The 14554-nt window shown below is 42.3% G+C and overlaps 1 protein-coding gene across 1 annotated transcript in view; it reads left to right on the plus strand.

Annotated features, from left to right (window-relative positions):
• LOC311235197 (DNA excision repair protein ERCC-6-like) overlaps window positions 1-14303 on the plus strand; it is a 35798-nt gene extending 21495 nt beyond the window's left edge. Inside the window, exon 3 of the mRNA XM_084322569.1 lies at window positions 10111-14303. Within this exon, the coding sequence (XP_084178695.1) occupies window positions 10111-13639 (3529 nt within the window). The 3' untranslated portion in view covers window positions 13640-14303. The remainder of the gene's footprint in view (window positions 1-10110) is intronic.
• The last annotated feature ends 251 nt before the right edge of the window (window positions 14304-14554 follow it).

The following is a 14554-nucleotide window of genomic DNA, read 5'->3' on the forward strand; positions in this document are numbered from 1 at the left end:
ACATTGTCTTTCCATCTAACGTTAGCTCACGCTAACGTGGCTAACCTAAAGTGTCGTCGCTGATCGACCTCTCGCATGCAATTAATGACATGTTGCCGACAGCCATACCGGTGACAATGTTTAGCTTTTAGTGCCAAAGGATAAGAGTCTGAGGCGGAGTCTCAAAAGAGAATGTTGAATATTTATTTTGCATCGAAAATCACAACATACACACTACTACTAGCCAGAGCCTCTGCAGACTGGATAGCAAGTGCAACAGCGTATAACGTCCGTGCGGAAACAATGTCCCAACAACCTTTCCGTGGGTGAACTCATTGAGCATAGTTAATGATACTAATACTAATCTATACAATCACCTGTTGTTGAATAAATACCATTGCTTTCTAGTTATTACTAAAAAACAGTATCTGTAGCTGTAAAAAAATATATATATATAATATATATTTTTTTTAAATGTATGCACTGGTATCGGCTCAGTATCGGTATCGGCCGATACCCAACGCTTAGGTATCGGAATCGGATCGGGAAGGAAAAAATGGTATCGGAACATCTCTAGATGCAGTACATTGCTGTGACTTCTCCTCCATTTGACCCTCCTTGGTTCTTATTAGCCACGCTCTGTCTTTTGTCTGTCCATTTTTCATCCCTTTCAAATCAATGAGTAATTGTGTTTAACACTTTGGGTGCCGGCCAAAAATCCGGAAAATGACTGTGGGTTGCCAGGATTCCTGGACGATTCTAGCATATCTCATGATCTTAGCGGAGCTATTTCTATATTTTATATTATAACTATGGGGAAATGGTTGGGCTCATTTGAAGACGACAAGTTGATGTACACAATGCAAAAAACCGTTTGTTTCTGCATGTCTTCGTTCGTTCACAATTACAAGTTAAAAAACGTCAACAAAAGATAAAAGTGGAGGTAAATTATTTAGAACAGAAGTTACAGGCACTTTTATGAAAGGTGTGCCGGCGGGGGGATAATAGGTACTGAACGTGTTATAAAGCAATTTAGACTGGGATGGATGGATGGATGGTTTGATTGATTGATTGTTTGACAGATTGTTTTATTGGTTTGATTGATAGAATGTTTTATTGTTTTGTTGATAGTTTGATTCATAGATTGATTTGTTTGATTGATTGATTACTTTGTTGGTCATTTGATTGATAGAATGTTTGATTGTTTTGTTGATAGTTTGCTTGATAGAATGTTTGATTGTTTTGTTGATAGTTTGCTTGATAGAATGTTTGATTGTTTTGTTGATAGTTTGATTCATAGATTGATTTGTTTGATTGATTGATTACTTTGTTGGTAATTTGCTTGATAGAATGTTTGATTGTTTTGTTGATAGTTTGATTCATAGATTGATTGGTTTGATTGATTGATTACTTTGTTGGTCATTTGATTGATAGAATGTTTGATTGTTTTGTTGATAGTTTGATTCATAGATTGATTTGTTTGATTGGTTGATTACTTTGTTGGTCATTTGATTGATAGAATGTTTGATTGTTTTGTTGATAGTTTGCTTGATAGAATGTTTGATTGTTTTGTTGATAGTTTGATTCATAGATTGATTGGTTTGATTGATTGATTACTTTGTTGGTCATTTGATTGATAGAATGTTTGATTGTTTTGTTGATAGTTTGATTCATAGATTGATTGGTTTGATTGATTGATTACTTTGTTGGTCATTTGATTGATAGAATGTTTGATTGTTTTGTTGATAGTTTGATTCATAGATTGATTTGTTTGATTGATTGATTACTTTGTTGGTCATTTGATTGATAGAATGTTTGATTGTTTTGTTGATAGTTTGCCTGATAGAATGTTTGATTGTTTTGTTGATAGTTTGATTCATAGATTGATTGGTTTGATTGATTGATTACTTTGTTGGTCATTTGATTGATAGAATGTTTGATTGTTTTGTTGATAGTTTGATTCATAGATTGATTTGTTTGATTGATTGATTACTTTGTTGGTCATTTGATTGATAGAATGTTTGATTGTTTTGTTGGTAATTTGCTTGATAGAATGTTTTATTGTTTTGTTGATAGTTTGATTCATAGATTGATTGGTTTGATTGATTGATTACTTTGTTGGTCATTTGATTGATAGAATGTTTGATTGTTTTGTTGATAGTTTGATTCATAGATTGATTTGTTTGATTGATTGATTACTTTGTTGGTCATTTGCTTGATAGAATGTTTGATTGTTTTGTTGATAGTTTGATTCATAGATTGATTTGTTTGATTGATTGATTACTTTGTTGGTCATTTGATTGATATGCCTGGCGCTAATGAACAAGTACGTTTTATAACTACTGGTGTAGGTCCAGACAACATTATTATAAAATACAGAATACTTTACAATGCAAAAAACTTGAAACTTTGATGCCATGAACATTTTTATTGTAAAATATGTTCAATAAACTGGGTGACAAGTCATCAGTACCAACCATTGTTGCTGTGCATTATATGCTGGTAACATTCACAGTATAGGATTATGGTAATTTACCAAGACAATACCTTATAAAAAGTGAACACTGGAGGATAATCAACCATTGTTTCAGTGCATTTAGGAGTTTGTTGGTAACATTCACAGTATAGGATTATGGTAATTTACCAATACAATACCTTATAAAAAGTGAACACTGGAGGATAATCAACCATTGTTTCAGTGCATTTAGGAGTTTGTTGGTAACATTCACAGTATAGGATTATGGTAATTTACCAAGACAATACCTTATAAAAAGTGAACACTGTGATGATAACCAACCATTGTTTCAGTGCATTTAGGAGTTTGTTGGTAACATTCACAGTATAGGATTATGGTAATTTACCAAGACAATACCTTATAAAAAGTGAACACTGGAGGATAATCAACCATTGTTTCAGTGCATTTAGGAGTTTGTTGGTAACATTCACAGTATAGGATTATGGTAATTTACCAAGACAATACCTTATAAAAAGTGAACACTGGAGGATAATCAACCATTGTTTCAGTGCATTTAGGAGTTTGTTGGTAACATTCACAGTATAGGATTATGGTAATTTACCAATACAATACCTTATAAAAAGTGAACACTGGAGGATAATCAACCATTGTTTCAGTGCATTTAGGAGTTTGTTGGTAACATTCACAGTATAGGATTATGGTAATTTACCAAGACAATACCTTATAAAAAGTGAACACTGGCTGATGATAACCAACCATTGTGTCAGTGCATTTAGGAGTTTGTTGGTAACATTCACAGTATAGGATTATGGTAATTTACCAAGACAATACCTTATAAAAAGTGAACACTGGAGGATAATCAACCATTGTTTCAGTGCATTTAGGAGTTTGTTGGTAACATTCACAGTATAGGATTATGGTAATTTACCAATACAATACCTTGTAAAAAGTGAACACTGGAGGATAATCAACCATTGTTTCAGTGCATTTAGGAGTTTGTTGGTAACATTCACAGTATAGGATTATGGTAATTTACCAAGACAATACCTTATAAAAAGTGAACACTGTGATGATAACCAACCATTGTTTCAGTGCATTTAGGATTTTGTTGGTAACATTCACAGTATAGGATTATGGTAATTTACCAAGACAATACCTTATAAAAAGTGAACACTGTGATGATAACCAACCATTGTTTCAGTGCATTTAGGAGTTTGTTGGTAACATTCACAGTATAGGATTATGGTAATTTACCAAGACAATACCTTATAAAAAGTGAACACTGGAGGATAATCAACCATTGTTTCAGTGCATTTAGGAGTTTGTTGGTAACATTCACAGTATAGGATTATGGTAATTTACCAAGACAATACCTTATAAAAAGTGAACACTGGAGGATAATCAACCATTGTTTCAGTGCATTTAGGAGTTTGTTTGTAACATTCACAGTATAGGATTATGGTAATTTACCAATACAATACTTTATAAAAAGTGAACACTGGAGGATAATCAACCATTGTTTCAGTGCATTTAGGAGTTTGTTGGTAACATTCACAGTATAGGATTATGGTAATTTACCAAGACAATACCTTATAAAAAGTGAACACTGGCTGATGATAACCAACCATTGTGTCAGTGCATTTAGGAGTTTGTTGGTAACATTCACAGTATAGGATTATGGTAATTTACAAAGACAATACCTTATAAAAAGTGAACACTGGAGGATAACCAACCATTGTTTCAGTGCATTTAGAAGTTTGCTGGTAACATTCACGTCACATGAACTACAGGGCATATCTTACTTGGTCTCTCGCATCGATGACTGCATTGTCCATTGATAAATGGATGAAGCGCCAGATGATCTGTGGACCAAAAAATATCCAATACATGCTTCCAAAGTATATAAATAATAGGCCAATGGACTGCATTAGAAAAGTGTGGTATGTTACCTACAGTATATACTTTTTTAAACTGGGTGACTGTCAGCAACCATTGGTTCTGTGCAAACGGTAAAAATGAGGGGGGGAAAAGATAAATAAAAAAAAACTATATACACACACAATGCAAATTATGAATGGAGTCGATACAGCTAGATCGCTAACATAACGTCTCATCTGCAAGTGGTCCAAACATGCCTATGCAATATCGACAACCGTGGCCCAAATACATGTGTTCAACGCATTTGTCTTGTACAGAAAACAGTGCAACTACCCATACACTATACTATACTATACTATACTACAATATACTATACTATACTATACTACACTATACTATACTACACTCAGCTAGCTATACTATGTACCGGTACACATGGTTCTGTCTGTATCACACAATAATGGATTATTTAGAAGTAATCTGTACTTCTGTGTGCCGGATTATTTAGAAGTAGTCTGTACTTCTGTATGACAACTAATAAAGAAACTATTTAGAGAAATCCCTCTTTGTGTGGTACAGAGCGAAGCATTTGTCACGATGCAGGGGGACTTTGCACGATGTGCAAAAATATCTGGTCTCACTCCTGATGCCACGCCTACTGCAGACACGACATTTCCTACACGGTAGCTTTTTCTTCGGGGTGGCTTTGTATGCAACCATTACATGCTTCACAAAGCCACCCACTAATCTGCTCTGCGGGTCCCCCAGTGGGGCCCTAGGGTCGACACGCCCCACCTGCTCAGCCCCTGCCTCCTCCTCATCCCCACCCCCTGCCTCCTCCCCTGCCTCCTCCCCTGCCTCCTCCCCTGCCTCCGCCTCCGCCTCCATCTCCGCTGTCACCCCAGGAATCTTCTTCTCCTTACCGTCTGTGTAGGTCCGCGCCACAGCCCTGGTGAACCGGAAGAGGTTGGAGTAATGCCCTTGTGGGTGCTTTTTTTTGTACAAGACAAACGCGTTGAAGATACATATTTGGATCAGATACATCACAAACTTTTTGGTCCACTTTCCAGTCTTACGTGTAACCGGATAGTACGATATATTCTGATCCAGCTGATCGACGCCGTTCATGAATTTATTGTACTCCAGGATTGATGATGGCTTGAGCATCTCCACCCTCAGCGCTTTGCCCTTCTTCTGCTTCTTCCACACCATCGCCTTTTCCATGGTGTCCTCGTGGAAGCTGCTGATGGTCTTCACGATTCTCTTATCGCGCCATGCCACGATCAGGACCTCCTTGTTGTTGACCGCAATGCGCTCCCCCACACCGATGTCACGTTTGGTAATGTTCTTGATGATGGCTGGCTCGCCCCGGTGCTTCCTGAGGGTACCACAGACGTCGGTCCTCAACTGTCGGAGCCTGGCGGACATACGTACCGAGTTGTAGAAGTTGTCCATGAAGAGCGTATAGCCGGCCCCAGACAGACGTCCAAGCAGACCGACGACCGTGTCCCCCAGGAGCGAGCCTTCCCGACAATATGGCTTAAATGAAAAGCAATATCCTGTGCGTGATTCGCACAGGAAGTAGGACTTGATGCCATAGCGGGTGGGCTTGTTGGGGTTGTAGACCCGGAAGGTCAGGCGGCCTCGCCATGCCATCACCCCCTCGTCAATGGCGAGCTCGCGTTCAGGCTGGTACAGCTCCTTGCACCTCGCGTTTACATGGTCGACTACAGGGCGTACTTTGCACAATTTGTCTCTAACCTCCAGGGAAGTATTGTCCGCAAAGTGGAGGAATCGCCAGATCAATTGGAACCTGTTGCGTGGCATGGTATCAGAGTAGTACGGTGTGTACATCATGTCGTCAGTGGTCCACATCTGGTCCACGCGAGGCTTCCGCAGGACACTGCTAAGGAAATGGAGTCCGAGGAACTTCTTCAGCTCCTTCAATGTGAGGGGCTTCCAAAGCAGTGCCCTGCTACTGGTTAGCGTGGGGTCCAGCCGGGCAATGGACTGCTCAGCGTAGAGGTTGGACTGGGCAACAATAGAGTTCAGAAAAGCATCTGTCAGGAACAGATCCATCCATTTCGCAGGCCGGTAAGATCTGAGTGCCTTGGCGTCCTGGAGCAACCCCGGTTGGGCTGTGAAGGGGATCCTTTGAGGCACCCAGCCCTCACGAGACCAGGCATTCTCCTCTTCCTGACGGATCGCAGCCCTGCTCTTCGCTCCTCCACGACCTGTCAATTATACAAATATACTATAACACCCCTACTGTAGACATTCATATGCCACGTAGTTACAAACTGTGTGAGTGAATGAGTGAGTGTGTGTGGGGTTCAGATGTCAGAGCTGGACGTGGTGTGGGGGTCAGAGGTCAGAGCTGGAAGTGGTGTGCAGAGTGAGGCCAACTTACCGCTCTTAGATGTGCGTTTCCGCCCTGCAACAGGTTCCGGCATGTCCAGACTAGCATCCAGTTCTAGAATCACATGATGTAATACATTACACTAGGGCAACGCATTGTCATTGTATTTACCACCATCACCACCAGACCAGGCCCTGCAGCAGCCAGTCACCACCAGGCCCAGGCCCTGCAGCAGCCAGTCACCACCAGGCCCAGGCCCTGCAGCAGCCAGTCACCACCAGGCCCAGGCTCTAGCAGCAGCCAGTCACCACCAGGCCCAGGCTCTAGCAGCAGCCAGCTACCACCAGGCCCAGGCTCTAGCAGCAGCCAGTCACCACCATGTACAATTACCTGCAGGAGTAGAATGTGATCCTATGTCGTTGCCAGTCTCAGCATCACTATCTGCAGGGTCTGCGCCAGAATCTGAATTGGATTAAATTCATTCAGTAAGTAAGTCTCACAAAACACAATAGTAATACATTTACACATACATAAATGTAGTTAGTACATACCCAAGCATGTTGGTGTATTGGCCCCGGATTCGGTTTCGGAGTGTTCTGCTGTGTGAACACAAAATAAATCAGCGGCCATCAAAGCATGTACATGTGTGTGTGTTGTAATCAATGGAATTTTACATATGCTACACAACCATGCATTTAAATATAGGCCTCGCCATGTGCCCATGCCATTGTGTATGTGTGTGCTGTAATCAATGGAATTTGCATATAGAGGCCTCACCATGTACTGCGAAGTTCAAAGGTGTTGGAGAGGATGCATGTCTTTTGATCTTGTGTGTGTGTGTGTGTGTACACACACTGCACACACACACACACACATACACACACACATCAAATGGCATGGGGTGAGGCATCTACACACACACACACACACACATCCATGTAACTAAATGTAGTGGCCTGTACATGCCTACTATATCCTATATCATTCAACTATCGATTTGAACATGCACAAAACAATATTCACATTGCAACATACCAATTACCACGTCGACCACCACCACCACGTCGTATCATGCCCAGCATGCAACTATTATCACTTACATGATAGCTACACACTTCAAAGAGCCACTTCAAAGGGCGTGCACATGCACACACACACACACACGCACACAAGACAACCTAACTGTAGCACATGGTAGCGTGGCCTGTACTACATGCCTACTATATCCTATATCATTCAACTATCGATTTGAACATGCACAAAACAATATTCACATTGCAACATACCAATTACCACGTCGACCACCACCACCACGTCGTATCATGCCCAGCATGCAACTATTATCACTTACATGATAGCTACACACTTCAAAGAGCCACTTCAAAGGGCGTGCACATGCACACACACACACACACACGCACACAAGACAACCTAACTGTAGCACATGGTAGCGTGGCCTGTACTACATGCCTACTATATCCTATATCATTCAACTATCGATTTGAACATGCACAAAACAATATTCACATTGCAACATACCAATTACCACGTCGACCACCACCACCACGTCGTATCATGCCCAGCATGCAACTATTATCACTTACATGATAGCTACACACTTCAAAGAGCCACTTCAAAGGGCGTGCACATGCACACACACACACACACGCACACAAGACAACCTAACTGTAGCACATGGTCGCGTGGCCTGTACTACATCCCTACTATATCCTATATCATTCAACTATCGATTTGAACATGCACAAAACAATATTCACATTGCATTAGTAAACATGACGTACCGTTGCCCCGTCGACCACCACCGTGTCCGACTCCCACGTCTGAATCGTGCGATGAATCAGACTCATACCTCCGACCCAAGCCGAGATCATCGTCAGATGATTCCGGAGCTAGAATATAATAAATTCATATCAGCGTTAGGTTTGGCAAACTAACGTTACATAGTCACAGAATAAGCGGTAGGTAAATCATCAAATACACGTTTCACACACACACAATCACATGCATATCGCCGGCGTTGGTTTGTCGAACTAACGTTACATAGTCACAGTATGTAAATCATCAAATACACGTTTCACACACACACACAATCACATGCATATCGCCATTGGTTTGTCGAACTAACGTTACATAGTCACAGTATGTAAATCATCAAATACACGTTTCACACACACACATATATATATATATATATATATATAAGACCGTGTAATTACCTGGTGGTTCCCAATCGGCGCTCCCATCAGATTCGTGGGCGGTCGAATCGCTGTCCCCTGACTCGCATGAAGAAGCTATGACCACAGCGGCAGCCTTCCTCTTCCTCGAACTGCGTCGGGTAGAGCCGCTCCCGGTCCCGGGGCGAGACGCGTTACTGGGCCCAGCAACGGTCTCACGGCTCTCTCCGATCGGAGCTACCAAAGACGTTGGTGCTGTTGGTGCTGCTGCTGCTTGAACAACCGCGGGTCCAAACGCCAGCTTCGTCTGAACAAAGCGACCCGCCGCCGGATTGTCCCCTCGCTTTCCTACACTACGTCTCTTCATACTGATCTAATAATCTAAATGAAACTACTAACTGATCAAACTACTATTACTACTACTGAAATATACTACCTAGACTACACACTAATCCCTCGAATAGTACTACTACTTAGCACGACTAAGTACTTTCTAAAGCACAGCTGAAACCTTACAATTAGTCTGATACTACCACTATACTGTATAACACTATAAATATAGACTATAGGCTGATCTCAATTCAAATCTCTCTCTCAATCTCTCTCTCTCTCTCTATCGCTCTATCTATCTCTCTCTCTCTCTCTCCTCCAAAACCTCGTAGATTCTGGGATCGCGCTAACGTTTTATACCTGTGGTTACATTGGCCAGGTATGCTGGCCAATCAAATGCCAGATTCATTGTGGGGTACAATATTCCCCCTATTGTGATAGTGTTAGAAAATAGGGGGACACTGCCACCTAGTGAAATTTGAGAGGAAATGCAGTTTCCGGTTAAAATTTTCTTCCAAAAGCTCGGCGGTGAAGTTCAGACGGGGAAAATCGAAAAAAGATGTAAACAGATCAAAGACGCTGTACAGCGTCCTCGGCACCTTGAGCATGGCCGGGAAAGACGTTGTAAATCGTTTCTAGGCACCCAAAGTGTTAATAATTGTGATTTAAATATCAATCAAAATAATTATGATTTCTGTCATCATGGATCAGCCCTAGCGGCTAGTGAGTTCGTTTACTCTTATCGTTCACATTAGCAGGCAACCAAACGTCAATCATCTATTCTATAATATTATTGGCTCTGGGAAAAATGAAAGTCGAAAGTACTTTTAAGTACCTTTTGGTTTTGGGTTACATTATCTTACATTACTGACATGTCCTTTTTTCTTTTACAGGTACATCAAGGATGGAAAAGATGCTTCCAGACAAGGAAACATCTCTAAAGCGCTGGAACTCTTCAAACTGGCTCACAAGAGTTTCCCAAACGAGAAAGTGAAAAGTAGAATAAAGAAACTTGAGGAAATTATAGCACAGCAAGACTCTGAGAGTGATGATGATGAGTTTGTTGATGTCAACAAAAGTGGCCTCATGCTTTACAAGAAACTGTATGGCAACCTGTACGATCACCAGATAGAAGGAGTGGCCTTTTTGTACAGCCTGTACAGAGATGGCCGTAAAGGGGGCATCCTAGCTGATGACATGGGTCTTGGCAAAACGATCCAGGTGATATCATTCCTCTCTGGCATGTACGACGCTGACCATGTTAAACGTACTCTGCTTGTCATGCCAACCTCACTCATTCAAACCTGGACCAAAGAGTTCGCCAAATGGACTCCCGGAATGAGGGTCAAAGAGTTTCACGGCATCAGCAAAACACAGCGAAATGGCAACTTGGAGAAGATTCAGCGGAGAGGTGGTGTGATCATCACTACATACCAAATGCTGATCAACAACTGGCAGCAGCTTGCATCTTACAATGGACAGGAATTCACATGGGACTATGTGATCCTGGATGAGGCGCACAAGATAAAGTCTTCTTCGACGAAAACAGCCAAAAGTGCCGCCGCCATACCATCCAACAACCGTGTTCTTCTCACAGGCACCCCTGTACAGAATAACCTGAGAGAATTGTGGGCTCTCTTTGATTTTGCCTGCCAAGGAGCACTTCTTGGCACGTCGAAGACTTTCAAAACAGAGTATGAGAACCCCATCACACGTGCAAGGGAGAAGGATGCAACTCCAGGAGAGAAAGCTCTGGGATTCAAGATGTCCGAGAACCTGACGGCGATAATAAAGCCATACTTCCTCAGGAGGACAAAAGCAGATGTGCAGATGAAAAAAGAAGCCCCAAATTATTCAAAGGGTGCTGGTGCAGAAATGCCAGACCTCACAAGGAAGAATGACCTAATTGTCTGGACATACTTAAGCCCAGTTCAGGAAGACTTTTACCAGCAGTTTATTTCATTGGACCACATCAAGGAGCTGCTGATGACCACCAAGTCACCTCTTGCAGAACTGAACGTCTTGAAGAAACTGTGTGACCACCCAAGGCTCTTGTCTCAGGCAGCCATCGCCCACTTAGGCCTTGACAAAAAGGCATCCACAGACCTCCAAGATGATGAGAATGAGCTTGCTAAAAACAGCATTGCCAACGTACCTGATGAAACCCTGATATCAGAGTCTGGGAAGCTTGTATTTCTCATTGCACTTCTTGAAAGACTCAGAGAAGAAGGTCACCGCGTGCTTGTTTTTGCACATTTCAGGATGATCCTTGACATACTTGAGCGTGTCCTGAAGAACAGAGGTTTCAAGACTGTGAGGCTTGACGGCACAATAACTCAACTTGCCGAGAGGGAGAAGCGCATCTCACGCTTCCAGACGGACAAGCGGTATTCGGTCTTCCTCCTGACTACCCAAGTAGGTGGGGTCGGCATCACACTGACCGCAGCAGACAGAGTTGTGATCTTCGACCCTAGCTGGAATCCGGCCACAGACGCCCAGGCCGTCGACAGGGCTTATCGCATCGGACAGACGCAAAATGTTGTCATATACAGACTGATCACATGTGGGACTGTGGAGGAGAAAATATACAGGCGGCAGGTGTTCAAAGACTCCCTGATTAGGCAGACCACTGGAGACAAGAAGAATCCATTCAGGTATTTCAGCAAGCAAGAGCTAAAAGAGCTCTTCACAGTACAGGACACACGATCCTCGTCAACACAGCTACAGCTGCAGTCACTGCACTCGAGGCACAGACTGACTGATCCTGAATTAGATGAACACATCGCCTACCTTCACACCATGGAAATGTTTGGGATCTCCGATCATGACCTGATGTTCTCCATGGAAGTAAACAACCATGAAGACGACCCCGAAGATCAGCAGTCTCACCAATACATTGAGCAAAGGGTTCAGAAAGCTCAAGAGCTGATGAAGATGGAGTCCGAGTTAAAAATGCAACTTGCCGATAACATGGCATCCAGCGCAGAACCAGCATGGCTGAGACAACCGGCTCAAGACAACACGGGGAGGTCGAATGAGAAGAGGCAGAAAAAGGAAAAGCCCAGCCCTTCCTTTCACAACCACTATGACAAGCTCAACACGTCACTTGAGCTGGTGGACCTGACCCAACCTGGATCTAGTGATCTAGTGGGCAAGTCTAACGAGGAAGCACCAAGTGATGTTGAGGCAGCTGATGAATCTGTACAAGAGGTGATGGAAACATCGTTTTCGGCAGTGGGTGACTATGTTACCTTAGCTGTTGAGAAGAGGCCGAAAAAGGAAAAGCCCAGCCCTTCCTTTCACAACCATGATGACGAGCTCAACACGTCACTTGAGCTGGTGGACCTGACCCAACCTGGATCTGGTGATTTTAGTGGTGCTCCCGTGGGCAAGTTTTTAGAGGAAGTACTGAGCGATGTTGAGGCAGCTGATGCCTCTGTTCAAGAGGTGATTGAAGGACCACAACATTCAAAGAATAATTCCTTCAACGGGAACTTCAATTTGCAGCTGGAGGACAGTGAGACTGACATGTTCCAAGATGACGAGATCATCACAGAACAGGAAACCCATGCCCAGGAGAGTCACTTATTATTGAAGCTACAGATGGAAGGGAGTTTCAATGTAGACGAAGCACTCTTTGTGAAAAGCGTTGGAGAATGTGTGCAAAGTGCCAGTGCCTCCTGTGTCACTGAACAGGACGTCTCTGACGACGACTCGTTTACCACTACTAAAAAGAAGAGACCAGCACTGATTTACGATAGTGAGGAGGAGGAGGACGACGACAGGCCACAGTCGATGGCGAATGAACTTGATGACACTTTCAAAGGACTGGGAGCCGCTTCCACTCCAAAATCAGTTCGATCTGGACCCCTTCCATCCAAGGCCAGGAAAAGCTTTGGAGGGAACACCTCCGTGGCCTCAAGACGCTCCCTCGTGATGTCCATGATTGAGAACCTCGACGAAGACGTCGAAGATGAGGTTTTAGAGGGCATGGATGATGATGTTTCAGAGGACATGAACAATGTCTCTCCTCGTGAAGAGGAGCCCAGTGGGGAAATGCGGGACGCAGAGAGCGAGGAAGAAGAGAGCGCATATGACTCCAATGACTCTGTGCCTTCGGCCTCTGAAATGGAATTAGGAGAGGAGGCAGATAGTGAGCTGGAGGAATCTACAACTGACGCAGTTAACAACACGGGTTCAGATCAAGTGAAAGATGTCAATAGCAGCAAGCTCCTCTCTGCAGCAGAAGATGGGAGCTATGAATCCCTTGTCAAACGAGGAAAACAGTGCTATGGGGAAGGGAAACTCCATGATGCCCTGGACCTCTTTTTGAGAGCAATTGACATCTCCAGTGGTGATCCTGAGATCCAGCTCATGACGATACAACTCTACCGTCAGCTAAGTCAGAGAACAAAGAACTGAGATCCGGGCCTTTTCTGGTTCTTTCAAAAGAAGCTTCTGTGGTTAAGTTGCCAGGAAGGTGGGATTCATACGGCGAAGGAATTTGAGGAGACTTAAGAGCAACACAGAACTTTTATCAGCAAAGATATAGGCTATTATACCATGTGTATCATTCAATCATTTAATATCCAATTTATCCAGACTGTTTTTCCATTGTTTTGATTTTGTTCTGAAGTTAAAATGGAACATGATAAAATAGGATATTTTGTTGTCTTTGCAAAAAAAAATAAAAAATCTTGAAAAATGTCTTTTACTTAGGCCTATGTAAGTCACATGTTCAGTTGATCTGTTGTAAAGGGGAAAGAAGGGCAAAATAGGTCCCTGTTCAGAATAGCTTATCCTTCGATGTTACAATGGGACCAATTAGCTGCGCTTATTGGAGCCAGGAACACTGCTTAACTAATGTACCGCCTAGTTTCTAAAGGTTTATTTATCTATAATAATTATCTAGCCTAAATATAATATTTTCTTTTCAAAAACGTATGCAAGTCATATAGAATTGTTGAAAATATGCATAATATGTATCTCTTTTTTGTTGCATAGATCACAAGATTTATCAACTTTATAATACAGAAATGTTACTTGTAAAACATTGTTATTTCTAATAAATTCTTATTGTAAACAAGTGATTCTATTTTGTGTCCCTTTTGTATATTTGACCCATGGTACCAGTATGTCTGTATTCACCTTTAGTATGACTCGATGGGCAATTGCATCACATGCTGTGTACGGGAAAATGCATGTGTTCCTGATGAAATAATAATTAAAAGTTTCACTCCACATAAGGGTCCATCTACAGTGCAGTCGGTAAGTCTGAGTAGAGTGAAACCGTTGTTTTGACACCGTACTCTACTTTGAAACAAGTACACACAACAT

The sequence above is a fragment of the Notolepis coatsorum genome (assembly GCF_963971535.1).
Source record: "Notolepis coatsorum genome assembly, chromosome: 10".
NCBI classification, from domain to species: Eukaryota; Metazoa; Chordata; class Actinopteri; order Aulopiformes; family Paralepididae; genus Notolepis; species Notolepis coatsorum.